This window comes from Simochromis diagramma, unplaced genomic scaffold (assembly GCF_900408965.1).
Source record: "Simochromis diagramma unplaced genomic scaffold, fSimDia1.1 OVJJ01000816.1, whole genome shotgun sequence".
NCBI classification, from domain to species: Eukaryota; Metazoa; Chordata; class Actinopteri; order Cichliformes; family Cichlidae; genus Simochromis; species Simochromis diagramma.
The window spans coordinates 7,195,698-7,209,802 of NW_024386908.1; the positions used below are offsets into that span (position 1 = coordinate 7,195,698).

Genomic DNA, 14,105 nt, shown 5'->3' on the forward strand with positions numbered 1-14,105 from the left:
CAAGAATCTGCACAGACAGTATGCTAAGGCAATGCCAGCAAAGAATCCAGAGTATGTGCTGACCCCAATAAGCAGCCGGCACCTGAACTTTAACAGGTGACAAAGGCAGGCAATGTTTTTAAATTAAAATTCAGTAATTCACTTACTTTTTTCAGTAATAAGTGATCTGTTGCCTTGTTATCAGCTCAGAGCAGTCTGGCCAAGCTCCTCTTACCCTTGAACAAGTTCTTTTTCTGTCTTTTCTTTTTTTTTTGACCATTTTCTGTAAACCCTAGAGATGGTTGTGTGGGAAAAGCCAAACAGCCACGCCATGTTCAAAGTCACCTAAATCACCTGTTTTTGTTGCCATTCTTATACTTAGTTTGAACTTCGCCAAGTTGTCTCAAACATGTTTACCTCCTTAGATGAACAGGATTTCTTCCATTTGATTGGATGATTAGATGTTTGCATTAATGAGCAGCTGAACAGGTGTACCTAATGAAGCGACTGATGCGTGTATATCAACCAAACACCCTCGGTTGGTCTTAAATGCTAGTGAATTGTATATCTGATGCTTTTAACAATAGATTTCTTAAAAAGATGGATGGAAAAAATGTTTTTTCACTAAACCTGTTAAGTTGTAGATTAATTAACCCACTTAGGGTTTGATTACTTAGGGGCATTAACAAATTTGCATAAATTACCTCTTCATGCAGCGTTAGTGCAAAATAAAATCTATGATTCTAGATCAGGGTCGAATTAGAGATTAAATCCCCTGAGGCATGAACTAATGGAAGCACATTAGCACCCCTATCATGTAGAAATCAACACGTTTGTCAAAACCAAGTTTTAAAGTCATGTTCTTCAACATGACTGCTAAATACAGCATTGCTCACCATAGATAGAGCTACAACTCTCCCTACAGGAGTGAGTTTGAAGTAGTCATCTGGTATCATCTTGCAGGATCTTCTCCAGAAAGGGACTCAACATTAATGCTACCTGTTGTGATTTGAAGCTCTGTGCACATGTGTGTGTGTGTGACAGAGAGTTTTGCGCTGGATGTAATGTGTTCATTTAACTGCAGCAGAAACAGCAGGTGTTTGAATGATGCAGCACACTTGCTCCACAGCAGCGCTCTCTGTCTTTTTCACCGCTGACTCTGCTTCTCCCTCTCTGTCTTACATGCTTTCCCTCTCTGTCTCTCCTCCCTTATCTTCATCTTTTTCACCGTCTGTGTCTCCTCTGTCTCTCCCCTGCTGCTTCCCTCGCCTCTCTTCCTCTCCCTCCACAAGCAGGTATCCACGTGCCTTCGTGCGGATAGCCCGAGGAGCTCGCCAAAAGGTTTCTGTGGTGTCATTTTAGCAGCTGTTCCACTCATCGATATGCCAAGACAAGAGACTGTGTGTATGTGTGAGTGTGTAGAGGTGATTATGAACTGACAGACTTTGGGATTTCAATTATAGAACTGAAGTGCAAATTCTGACACTTCCGCTGGAAAGAATATGCCCATGTGAGCGTGCTGGCGAATGAGCATCAGCGCGTTTGTTGTGCTTGTTTTTTTGATATATTTCAGTGCATTTTTTCCTTGCCCTTGAGTGGTTTTACACATGTTTGTCAGGTGGACCTTACATCCTTGCAGCAAGCTTGATGTTCACATCACATTGGGCACTCAGACATCCTGTTTCTGTCTCTCTCCAACAGGCTCTACTGAAGATGTGACTTGTGGATTACACGCTTTACTCCCTAAATAGATTTCTTCAAATTCACTGACACATTTTTGCACTACTGCTGTTTTTTTTTGTTTTGTTTGTTTGTTTAGCTTTTTTGTTTCTGTGCTGTCTTTTGGATTATGATTTCCTCATGGGGCTCGGTTAGCTCCATCTCTGGGGTCCTTTACCCCTCCTTCATCGACCAGTAGAAAGGCCCAACATTTATATTCATTCCAGAACTCTCAGTTTTGGAATCCCTCCTCTGAGATCTGCTTTGTTAACTTCTTCATTGATCATGGAACCACGGTGGAGACCAGTTTCCTACCCCTTGTCTCCCTCCTTCATCTTCCTCCTCGTGGCTACTTCTTACACTTGGCTCATTCCCGTCGCCTCCCCTCAGCGAATCCCCACAGACCCTCAGGCGGCACCAGAGTATGCCCACTCCATCCGACTAGATGGCGATATTATACTCGGCGGATTATTTCCAGTGCACGCCAGAGGGGACCGTGGCACGCCATGTGGCGAGCTAAAAAAGGAAAAGGGCATCCACCGCTTGGAGGCCATGATGTTCGCCATCGACCTGATCAACAAGGACCCCGAACTGTTACCCAACATCACACTGGGGGCCCGGATCTTGGATACCTGCTCCAGGGACACGTACGCTCTGGAGCAGTCCCTGACGTTTGTACAGGCCTTGATAGAGAGGGATGGATCCGATGTCCGCTGTGCCAACGGAGACCCTCCAATCTTCACCAAGCCGGATAAAATCGTAGGAGTGATCGGAGCTGCAGCCAGCTCGGTGTCGATCATGGTGGCCAACATCCTGCGCCTGTTTAAGGTAAGAATTGACACACGACTGAACCGCTTTATTTTTGTTGTTGTTTCTTTTTCCTTCTCCCTTCCTATCCTCTCTTTTTTTGCATTTTGTGTTCATATTTGGCTTGAGAATACGAGTTACACGGGGGAGGTCATGGCTACAGGTCTTTTCAATGCTGCAAGTTCAACAAGGCAGAAGAGAGAGAGAGAATTTTTGGAGTGTTTGGTTTTGCCTTTCAAAGCCTAAAGTGTGATTTTATCTCATGTTCAGATGTGTGTGTCTATGTGTGTGTGCATGTGTGTTTGTGTGAGCGAGAGAGATGTGTCAAGATGTGTCAAGTGATGCTTGTAAGAAAAGGGTTTTTGTGTGTGTGTGTGCATATGCTTCTGCTGTGCAGCTTAGATCATTCCTGGCTTGTGGTTTAAGCCAGATAAAAATGGCTGCCAAACACGGGTATCAATTACTGCTGAAATCTGTCAACAGACCCTTCATTCACTTACAGTTTGTGTTTATGTGTGTTTGTATGCGTGTGAGCACATGTGCTGTATGTTTCCCCGCTAGGACATCTCTTTGTGTCTCTGTGTTCTTCATCACACGCGTGGGCCTAATTGAGCATCCTCATGAGTGCTCATGTGTATGCTGTGCAACGGTGTGCCTGCTCATGTTTGTGTCCTTGCAGCAGCTCTCTTGTCTCTGGTTGAGAACAGTTGTACCTCTCTCTCTCACAGAGTATATTTCTATGAGTGCGTTTGTGTGTGTGGTTCTGTTGTCATCATTAGCTGCACAGGCCTGATGGATAACCATATGATTATGAAATATGAGTCCAGGGATGACGCCCATGGCATTTCACATCCACATCTATCCCACGCTCTTTCACAAGGTGTGTGTGTGTATATGGTGTGGCCATGCATTTTTCACCTGCCCACTTTCAGAAATCCATACGCTACAGGCGTGTGAAAACGTACAGGGCTGTGAGAGCGCACATGTGTTATTGAATGCACTTGTTAACAACCAGCTCGCGCTTCAAATGGGAGATTTGCATATTAAACAACAACGGCAACAACTAAACATGATTTATGCCAGGATCTGTCACAGCAACAGCGCTCGAACAGAGCCTTTCTGCCTCTGTGCCGTCTCATTCTCATTTGCCTAATACGATTTAGTGCCGCGCATGTGTCTTTTTGCGTGTGTTTTTAAGCGCGTTGCATGTCGGTATGTTTTCTGTACTCGCCGGCGAATGTGCAAACCAGTGTGTTTGGTAAAGCGTGCCAGTGTGATTATTTGCAAACACGTGGGAGTCTTTTAGGCATTTATGTACGTGTCCGATGGTATCAACCACATGCTTGTGGCGGTGGTATTGTGTGACACACGACTGTATCTTTCTCTGCGTGGTTTAACATGAATAATGTACCATGGCTCGCAGTATGAAAATAGTATGGAGGACACACACATGCTCACAAGCAAACATATGTCTTTTTTAAATGGGCTAATCTGACAGCGCCAGTCACAGCTAGTCGCCCACTCAACACAGGGGGCTCAGAAAGCAGATACAGAAGTGAGGGAGAGTGTGTGTGTATGTGTGTGCGCGCGCACGTCTTCTAATCTCACAGCAGACAAAAGAGATTCAAACAACAGATTGTGTGAAAAAAAATCTAAATCCTCAAGAAAACAGATTTTATTTAATTTTTTAACCAAGCTTAGCTGCAGAGGGAGCCACTCACTGACAATCACAGCTGAGAGAAATCTAGACAAACAGCATGACGTTATTGGAGCTTTTTGTGCTGCTCGTCTGTTTTTAAAAGATCTTCGCACTATCTTCATGTCAGTTCTGCACTGTGGGATGAGAGCTAAGAGACAAAGGGACTGACATGAGAAATAATAAGATAAAACTTTGTTCATCCACATGGTGGGAAACCAGCCATGGACCAGGCAGCGGAATATTGGGACGCAAATTATACAATCAACTCAAAACTATTAAACGGAACTACACTATATTGCCAAAAATGTTCACTCACCCATACATATCATTGAATTCAGGTGTTCCAGTGACCTCCACAGCAACAGATGTACAAAAAGCAAGCAGAGAGGAATGCAGCCTGCTTCTACAAAATTGCATCCAAGCCTTAGATCACCAGTGCAATGCAAGGCATCAGCTGCAGTGGTGTAAAACACAATGAAGCTGGACTCTAAAACAGTAGAGATGTGTCCTCTGGAGTGCATCTTTGTCTGGCAAGTCGATGGCCGAGTCTGGGTTTGACGGTTGTCAGGAGAATGGTACTTGTCTGACTGTATTGTGCCAAGTGTGAAGTTAAGTGGAAGTGGGATTATGGTTTGGGCTGTTTTTCAGGAGTTGGGCTCCAGTGAAAGCAACTCTTAATGCTTCAGCAGGCCAATACATTTTGGACAATTTTATGCTCCCAATTTTGTGGGAACATTTTGAGGAAGACCACTTTCTGGTCCAACATGACTATGCAACAGTGCACAAAGCAAGGTCCATAGAAATATAGCATAGATCAATGAGTTTGGTATAGAAGAATGTGACTGGCCTGCACAGAGTCCTGACCAAACCCAATAGAACAGCTCTGGGATGAATTAGAGTGGACACTGTGAGCCAACATCAGTGTCTGACCTCACAAATATGCTTCTGGAAGAATGGTCAAATTTCCCAACACACTCCTAAACCTTGTGGAACACATCTCCAGGAGAGTTGAAGCTGTTATAGATGGAAAGGGTGGGCCAACATCACAGTCAATCCAACTGAGAATGGGCTGTCACTAAAGTGTTTAGGCAGATGAGTGAATACTTTTGACAATTTAGTGTATGTGGAACAACTGTCAAGGTTAATTTGTTGATTTTGTTTTTACTTAATACATGAAAAGGAAAATCAAACTTTAGTACTGTATAACATACTTACTGAACACAGTGTTCTGGAGCTATAGTCACACATATTATCTAGATCAGCAGTTTGCACCCTATAGGATTTCGAACCTGCAAACTGGGTCATGGAATGTGTCTAAGAGATGATTAATGGGATTGGAAGGCAATAAAAAGCACATCTTCTCCACAAACCCTGCTTTCTGTTATATCATGCAAATTGCTTGCCTGTATACTGTAGTTTTACCCCTGAAGGGCTCTAAAATATATGAGAAAGAGAATCAGTCAACTCATAATCTACTTTACTCCGAGATTAGAGCGAATAAGAGAGCTCCAGAAATGTGGGCAATAATTCCACATTGCCAGGGAAATTGGATATGTGGAAAAGAAAGGCATAGCTACAATTGAACCATGAAGTTCATCTGTAAACTGCACGTGATGGATGTTTCCAAATGATTTGATGGAAATGCAAAACACTAGCAATAATTTTACCCAAGCTTGTGTTTCTGTCACATCAGTTTGTCTTGGTATTAGTCACGGGTTCATTTAAAAGCAGCATGATTCTCTGACTTCCTCGCTTCCATTTGTCCCCTTAGAAAACTAGATTTATCCTTCAAATAGTCATGGTTTAAAATGAATGTGTGGGACAGCAGATGTAATGCTGCCTAATGAGCTCTTTGTAAAACTTTTGGAGCGTTTTCAGCTTGCGTTGTTTGTTGGATCGATGGTTGAATTGAATTAATGAGGTACTATTGATTTATACGATGAAGACTAGATAGGTGCTGCGCTGGGTTTTTTCACAAATTGTAATTTTAACCTGGAGCCTGAAACATCCTGTGTATTACAGGGCTGCCCACTCGTTTCCTGATTGCTGTTTCTGCTAATCAATAACCTTGAGGAGTCCACATTTTTTTGTCTTTTCTCTCATATTTTGTCTTAATTTTTCTCTGCAGTTATTCACTCACCAGCAACTATCTGCTTCATCCGGGTTTATTGATCGTGTTTGTGCACGGATGGGTAATTACAAAACATTATGGATCCATGAACCTCCGAGACCTTTAGACAGCTGTCAGACCTCCTTGAAGCTAACCTTTGCTTGGGGACAATCACCATATAAAGCTATCACTATAAAACGCTGACAGCCCACATTGGCATCAAATTTGTCTCGATAATATATGGCTTGATATTGTCGCAAGTAGTATTTAAGACACTTTTACATCAGTGCCCCCCACCTCAGTGTGTGGCTTTGTCTGCTGTGTCGCCAGGAAATCATACATTGAAGTGAAAAGCACATTTTGCTCAATGACACCCGCACGCTGTGTGTCAGAAGCCAAAAATGAAAGTCAATTCATAAATTGATAAGTGGTGGCTTTTCCCTAGTGAGAGCTAATAGAATGACTTTGCCTTAGGGAATTTAGGAAACACTTCCAGTATGCACACATCTCTCTCTCTCTGTCTCTCTCTTTCACAAACACACACTGAAATCTCTACCCTTCATTCAATCAGCATCAGTTCCACTTGACTCTGCTTGAAGCTTGCAAATACACACAGACACACTCTTATTTCCTCTGAGAAGACAACTTATTGTCTGTGTCTCTAGTGGATTTAATGAAGTTGTGTGTTCCATTTCCAAGGTCAGAGCAGGAAGCCTTTTCCCACGCTCTGCGACATTGCTGCACATACATCCAGTTACTCTTGCACCGGTGGGTGAGTGTATGTGTGAGGAAGACTCATTGCCGAGAAACCTTCTTATTGCTTCCATAACTCAGCTGCAGCTTCCCTTTCTTGTACGTCTGGAGAATTAACTGCTGCACTGTGCGATATTCATTTGCCCGCATATTACCGCCACCTTGATTGCTTTCCTGGGTTTGTTGTTTGAGCTGTATTTTTCCACTGTGACAGGTACATCCTGGATCCCAGTAGTAAGCTGTGACAGTTGCACAATGAGTTAACTGCATATATGAAAACCTCCTTATCCGTGGGCACTGCCTGTCTCCAAACAGAATGCACAAACAGAAACGCAATAACAGCCCAGTCTCACATTGATATGTGTAGCAGCTACGCTAGTAGCATAAAACCAAATGGAAACATGTGAGGAAGTGTGGTAAACAAAAGAATTCCTCGATAGTGACTTGAGGCTAAAAAGCAGCCAATCCCTGTGCTAATGGCCTCACCAGAAAACAAAACAAAAAATGCTTCTATAGCTACTTTCTCCATTCTTAAAAATGCCCAAAATATATTCTCATTGTTCAGTTTTAGCTTGCATGTTTAAATTATTAGCCTTATTAGGCTAAGGAATTAAGTCACTTAACACGATCTCTCCACCATGTATGTGGTTTTTGTGCCCTTTGGAGCATTTTAAGGAATTTATCTGAGAAATGATATATTGTAAATGGCTGGTTATGTAGTTAACTGTACTAACAGAAGTCACATGCTAGCACTGTTAGCAGGGATCTCTCTGCTATCTGCTATTCACTCCTATAGCTTGCAGAAGCATCTTGCTAAGTGTAGCATAATACACTGATACAGTACATGGACACGCCTTGCTTGAGTTGAGCTGATATTTTAGCTTTCCAGTCTCTCATCCAACTATGGTCCAATCCAATATGCCGATGAATATAATACCAAACTCAAGACTTAAAAATATCAACAGATTAATCTCAGTTTGATCTGCTCAAAGACTTGTTTTCCAGAACTCTGTAGGCTTTTTTAGATGTAGTCTGGCAAGGTCAAATCTGAGTGTCTTGTTCTTGAAGTGTAACCAGTTGTAAACTTCCCATTTCCATTTATGAAGATATCTCTTGATTGTAGACTTTGAGAATGATATGGCTGTAGAAAGCCCTTGAATTGAAGGTGAAAGATGGCAATTTAGTTTTCACCCGGTTATGTTAAAAACATAAGTACTTGCCAATAACAAAAAAAAAAGAAGACTGTGGCTCCACTTAAACCCTTTCACAATATTAACAGCATTTGAGAAATCTCCATTTTCCGTTTTGGTGTGAACAAAATCACATTCTTTCTGTTAAAGAAGCGCTGGAATGGAAATTACTGAGAACATATGTTTGTTCAAGCTGTTGAAATGCAATGACGACTGAGAGTTTTGCTCACTTAAAACAATCTCCTTTTCAGACACATCATTGCCTTCTGAATTTACAAATCAATTTGGCATCAGGCTCCACAACGATGACAACGGCTGCATTAAAATGCTATTAACAGGAAATGCTGTAATTTTATTCGGATGCTTATTCAGACACAAGTCTGAAGGGATTTGCTATTAGTCTCAAGGTCAGGTTGGTTTGTTACACGGTCTTGTTCTAATCCTGCACACTCTTTGATGAAATAATGACAGGAAAGACACCAGTGAGCGGAACGCGTGTGAAGGAGACTTTGCAAGGAAGCGAGAGAAGAAAGGGGAATTAAGACAAGAAAAGAGTGAAGATTGGACAAGGAAAATAGACAGAAGGATAAAGGTACAAATAAAAGATAAAAAAAAGGCAAAAAGCCAGAAAGACGGTGAGCAGGGGAGAGTGTGACATTCTCTAGAGTGTAATGATATGGTGTTGATTTCTTTCATGGAAGCATTATGCATTAAGAGGGTGATGATAATGAAGCCACAGAGCACTCCGAACAGCAAGCAGGAAGGCTCATTAGGACATGAGTGGGTCTCTGTTTCGTGTTGACTTGTGCACATTGCTTCACTCCGAATTATCTGCAACAGGGAAATATCACGACTGCTGCAGCTGGGCAGGACGCGATCATCCAACCTTTACTAACGAAGGCAGACTTAATGAGCAAATGGTTAATGAAGGGAGACTTAATTGTCCTTCTGAAATTATTTATTACTTTCATTTGTAGAGTGTTGCCTGGAGATTCATTAACAAGAGCCATATGTTATGTGTGAACATGGACGAAAGTGGATTTATTTGCAGCTGAACAGTGCCAGTCTTGTGATGTGGGTTTGAAAATAGCAAGCAGGAAACCCCCAAATATGAATGTGCTTAGTAAAGTATGAAGCCGAATATTAATGGAGCATAGAGCTAACTCAGCCTAGCGACAAAGTCAAGTTCAGCCATCCCAGCAGATGCCAGTCCACTTTAGCTGATGGCCATTTCCATATCCAATGTGCTCTCTCATACAGGGTGTGTTATTTTTAGCTGCTTTGGCCAGCTTTAGTTACTTTGCACACCACCTCCAATCCTCCCAATCAATGTCATATTGTCATTTGAAAAATAACATTTTCACAGATTTCTATGCAGTCCTGTAAACACCTACATACACCTGATAATTCAAAAGCTTGTAGAACCACCTTTAGCAACAATGACTTGAAGTAATGGTTTTCTGTTTGACTTTATCAGGCTCTCACATGTTTTACAATACAATGTTTTTTATCTGTTCATTAAGGTTTATGGGCATTGATCTATGCACAGGTCCTAAAATCAGGTTGAGCTTTGCACTATGACTGGACCATTACATCACCTTGATTCTGCTATAATTGGGATCATTGTCCTGTTGCATGTTCCAGTTTGGGCCAACCTGTAGCTGTCAGACAGATGGCCTCGCATTTGACTCTAGAACTCTTTGGTATACACAGGAGTTCATGTTGCACTCAATGACTGCAAGTTACTCAGGTCCTGCGGCTGCAAAACAAGCCCAAATCATTACCCCTCGAACCATCGTGCTTGATGGATGGTATTAGGTGCACTTGCATCGTACATTATGATCAGGGAACCCCCTTTGGCCTTTTCTGTTCAAAGGACATTATTGGAGAAGTGGTTAGTTCAGATGCAACTTTGTAAACCTAAGCCACATTCTTTCATGAACTTTGACATGTGACATCCATCCATCCATCCATCCATCCATCCATCCATCTTTTTCAATTATTTTGAAGGGTTTTTTCAGTGTTTTCAATTCTCTACTCTCTTCTTATTACTGTAGTTTTTGCACTATAAGTCGCACTTAAAATCCTTTAATTTTCTCAAAAATCGACAGTGCGCCTTGTAGTCCAGTGCGCCATATGTATGAATTCTGGTTGTGCTTACTGACCTCAAAGAGGATTTTATGTGGTACACGGTGCGCAAAAATCTGTCAAAGTACGACTTTGGTAAGCTACGAAGTCTAAATTCCTTCATCTTTAATAAATGATCAGTGTTGCTGCTTTACCAGGTGTAACAATTAAGTTTAACATCCAGGCATTCATGAAAACAGAATGTATTAAATTTAATGCAGTTAGAAGTTAGTAGGAAGTTAGCTCACTAGTTTCCACCTAAACATGATATAGCATGTTCTGACTGAGAGACTTCTGAAAAAATTAAACGTACAGCTCTGCTATCACTTCCAACATAAATGAAGACAGAAAACTAAACAGCAGTGACGTTTGTAGGGTTACTGAAGTTGGACTAGCTGGTATATAATGGTGTGTTACGTGATCACTAGCAACACAGCTATGTTAGCATAACATAAACAGTAAACCTGGAGGATGAACGCTAACTTTTTTTCCACTCAATAAAAGTTAACGTGAGGGTTCCCGATGGTTAGGGACAAATGCAATCGCATGGCAGGATGCTGTAAACGGACCAAACTTCAGTCAGGAGAACAACTGAGATAATTAATCCACAATACAGGTTAGTCATTAATATACTGCAACAACATGGGAATAGAGCAGCTGCGAGACAATTCAACATTAATGAATCAATGGTACGGGAAGAGGAGGAAGAAGCAAGAAGAATGAGTTGAGTAAAGTTTGACTTTTGACGTTTTGTTCGTAATGGCCCTTATAATCGGTGCGCCTATGGTCGAAATAAGTAAGATAATTTTTCTAATTTATCGTAATAACATTTATAAAAGAGTAAACATACTGTCTGTGTCATTTTCCAGTAAGTACAAACTGTTTAAATGGATTTGAGCCTTTAAAAAAACCTATGCATGATGGATATGCCATAATCTTGTAAAAAAAAACCAAAAAAAAAAACAATCAAACAGCTAAACAAAGAAACCATTTAAAACCTTTAAAATGCTCACAATCTTTTTAGGAGAGGTCTGCGTTTCATCTCGCCACTCATTCATCCAGACAAAACCCAGCGTAACAATGCAGGTCTATTTACTTGTAAAGTTTTCTTTTGTTTATGAGGCGAAATGTGGAATGTAATTTAAAGTTTAATCAAGATCTCTGAAAGGAACTCAGAGGTCATTATAAATGTGTAATGAAACTTCTGATTGTGCTTGTGTTAATGTGTGGATTTATTTGTGTCCACTTGACCATGAATGTGCGTGCCTGCTCGAGAGAAAGGGTTTTCCTTTAAGGCCTTAATCGAATGTATTTGTGTGTGTATGTGTGTGTGTTTGAGAGAGGTGGGGCGAGTAAAAGAGATTGAGTCTGTCAGTATTATCTGTATGTTTGTGCATGGAGAGCACCAGTGTATGGAGCGCATTATAGTGGAATGAGATTCTATCTCCCCTGCTCCTTTCATCAGGTTTGCGGCTGAATAAAAGCTCAGATAAGGGATAAGTGAAGCCATTACAGACAGTCAAAGGTTTCACACATCACAGCTGGACAATACAGACTTGGCACATTTCTTATGTTATATTTCACAGGACTTTACTTACTGCGGACATTTTGACTTTTCTAAATGTGAGTATAACTAATAGCATTATTAATGGGTGAATTTTGCACCTCACCTGAAGGGATGGAAACATTATTAATGTCTTTGAATTTTGGGAATTATTTCCTCCACTTTGATCTGTTCCCACCATTAAGGAGCAGTCAGGCAATTTCGCTGCAGTGCCCAGGGATCAACTCAATTTCCTCTTTTGCATCTTGCAGCAAAACCGTTGCTCTGCATGTTTTTGGGAGAGTTAAAGGAAACCAATGTGTTGCGGTGGGATCTGGGGTTCTGTGGGCTGCCAGTGATAACTACTGAGTCTACACCCATTGTGTCCTGAGCCAGGAAGCTATGCCAGTGAGCCAGCGTGTACAATACCAGGACCCTGGCACACTTTCACGGAACACAGACATTAGTGCAATTAGTCACACCTCTGTTTCAGAGAACAAAATGTCCACTGCGAGAAGAAGATAGAGACTACATCTGAAACAGCTGAACAAGTGCAGACAATTACTGAGGAAAATAAAGTACTTTGCTTGCTAATTTTTGTTGGTTATTTATCTGCGTTCTATTATTGAATCCACACTTGCATGCCATTTATCAGCGTGTAACCAGTGTGCCAGCTGTATGAAAGGACCCTGTGTTTCACAACACTTGTCATTCCAACATGAATTTCTGTTGTTACTTTGGTTCCCTGATGAAATGTTTTCAGCATGCTTGATTTCACCACTTGCTCTGGAAGACAGCGTTATCTGCAGTGGAATGATGCCGCAGTAATGGATTCTCTCATTTGAAATAAATGAACTCGACAAGGAGAGAGAATGAGATTGAGGGAGGACACAAACACACACAGAGTGAAAAGTGGTTTCTAGAAGTCGAGCGATTTTATTCCAAAATGAGATATTCACTGTTTCATGATGTAAATGTGATGCAAGTAAGTAAAACTTACTGGAGTTTCAAGGTTTGTTTCAGTGCACGGTAAGTGAAGTGTGGAGGTAGGAGTGGGTGGTAAGGCAAGCAAGGACTGTATCACCGGTAGCAGTCGCTGCTAATGAATGTTATTTTTAATGATAAGATTTAATCATGACAGCTGGTAAATGTATGCCAGGTGGTCAAAAGCATATTGCTTTTACTTCTCTCCAATATACCAGAGGCCTGACAGGTGAAGACCAGCATCATAATTCCATCCATCTGTTGCAGGGGGCTGGAGCCTGCCCCAGTTGTCACAGGGCGAGAGGCAGGGTACACCCCAGACCTACAGGAGCTCCTCAGCCAAGGTTGCCAGGGCTATGAAACTAAACGCATCATGTAAATGAAAAGTTAGTGGCATCATTTAAATATCATTAAAAACAGAGAGGGTAGCATTTGGTAATGCTTATTCTCCACTGTTTTTGATGATGCCAGCTAATTTTTTAGAAGGATTTTTTCGAATAGCTTGCAGAGGTCTGTTGACAGCCAAAATGACCATAATCGTTTCATCAACAGCTATGGGGCACGTGCTGGGTATTTGATAAGAATGTCTAAAAACATAAAGATGCCATTTAAAAGAAGGACATAGCCTGAGAGTCTTAAAAGTGAAGTCAGTAAAAACTATCCAGATGAGTTTGTGGCTTCAGTAGCTTTACATCTTCTTGAATTAAGTCATGCTTATTTTATGATTAATGGCTTGTTAGAGTGTTAAGGACAGGAATACATTGTGATTGACAAGCCAGTAGTCTATGAGCAGTGTTGGGAAGGTTACTTTTAAAATGTATTTCACTACAGATTACAGAATACATGCTCCAAAATGTTGTTTGTAATGTATTCCGTTAAGTTACTCAATGTAACGTATTCTGAATGCTTTGGATTACTTAATACATTGTCATGCTTTTTACAACTACATGACTGTACTATTGCTGTGTGCTTTATTACTATTAATGAAGAATACTTGCTACCGAGCTAACATTGTTAGCTGAGGTTAGTTTATAGACTGCTTTCAGAACTGCACTTGATTATTTGCAGCGAGCAGGTTGTCAATGCTATCCATCCAGTATAACAGTCTGCAGTCTATGAACTAACCTCAGCTAACGCAAGCTAACAATGTTAGCTTGGTAGCGAGTAGCTTTCAGTAATAGTACGATAGGGAAT

The 14,105-nt window shown here is 41.3% G+C and overlaps 1 protein-coding gene across 3 annotated transcripts in view; it reads left to right on the plus strand.

Annotated features, from left to right (window-relative positions):
- grm8a (glutamate receptor, metabotropic 8a) overlaps positions 1 to 14,105 on the plus strand; it is a 289,622-nt gene that overhangs the window by 5,048 nt on the left and 270,469 nt on the right. For all 3 annotated transcript variants that reach the window (XM_040035199.1, XM_040035201.1, XM_040035200.1), the window contains exon 2: positions 1,681 to 2,526. In XM_040035199.1, the coding sequence (XP_039891133.1) occupies positions 1,984 to 2,526 (543 nt within the window). In that variant the 5' untranslated portion in view covers positions 1,681 to 1,983. The remainder of the gene's footprint in view (positions 1 to 1,680; positions 2,527 to 14,105) is intronic.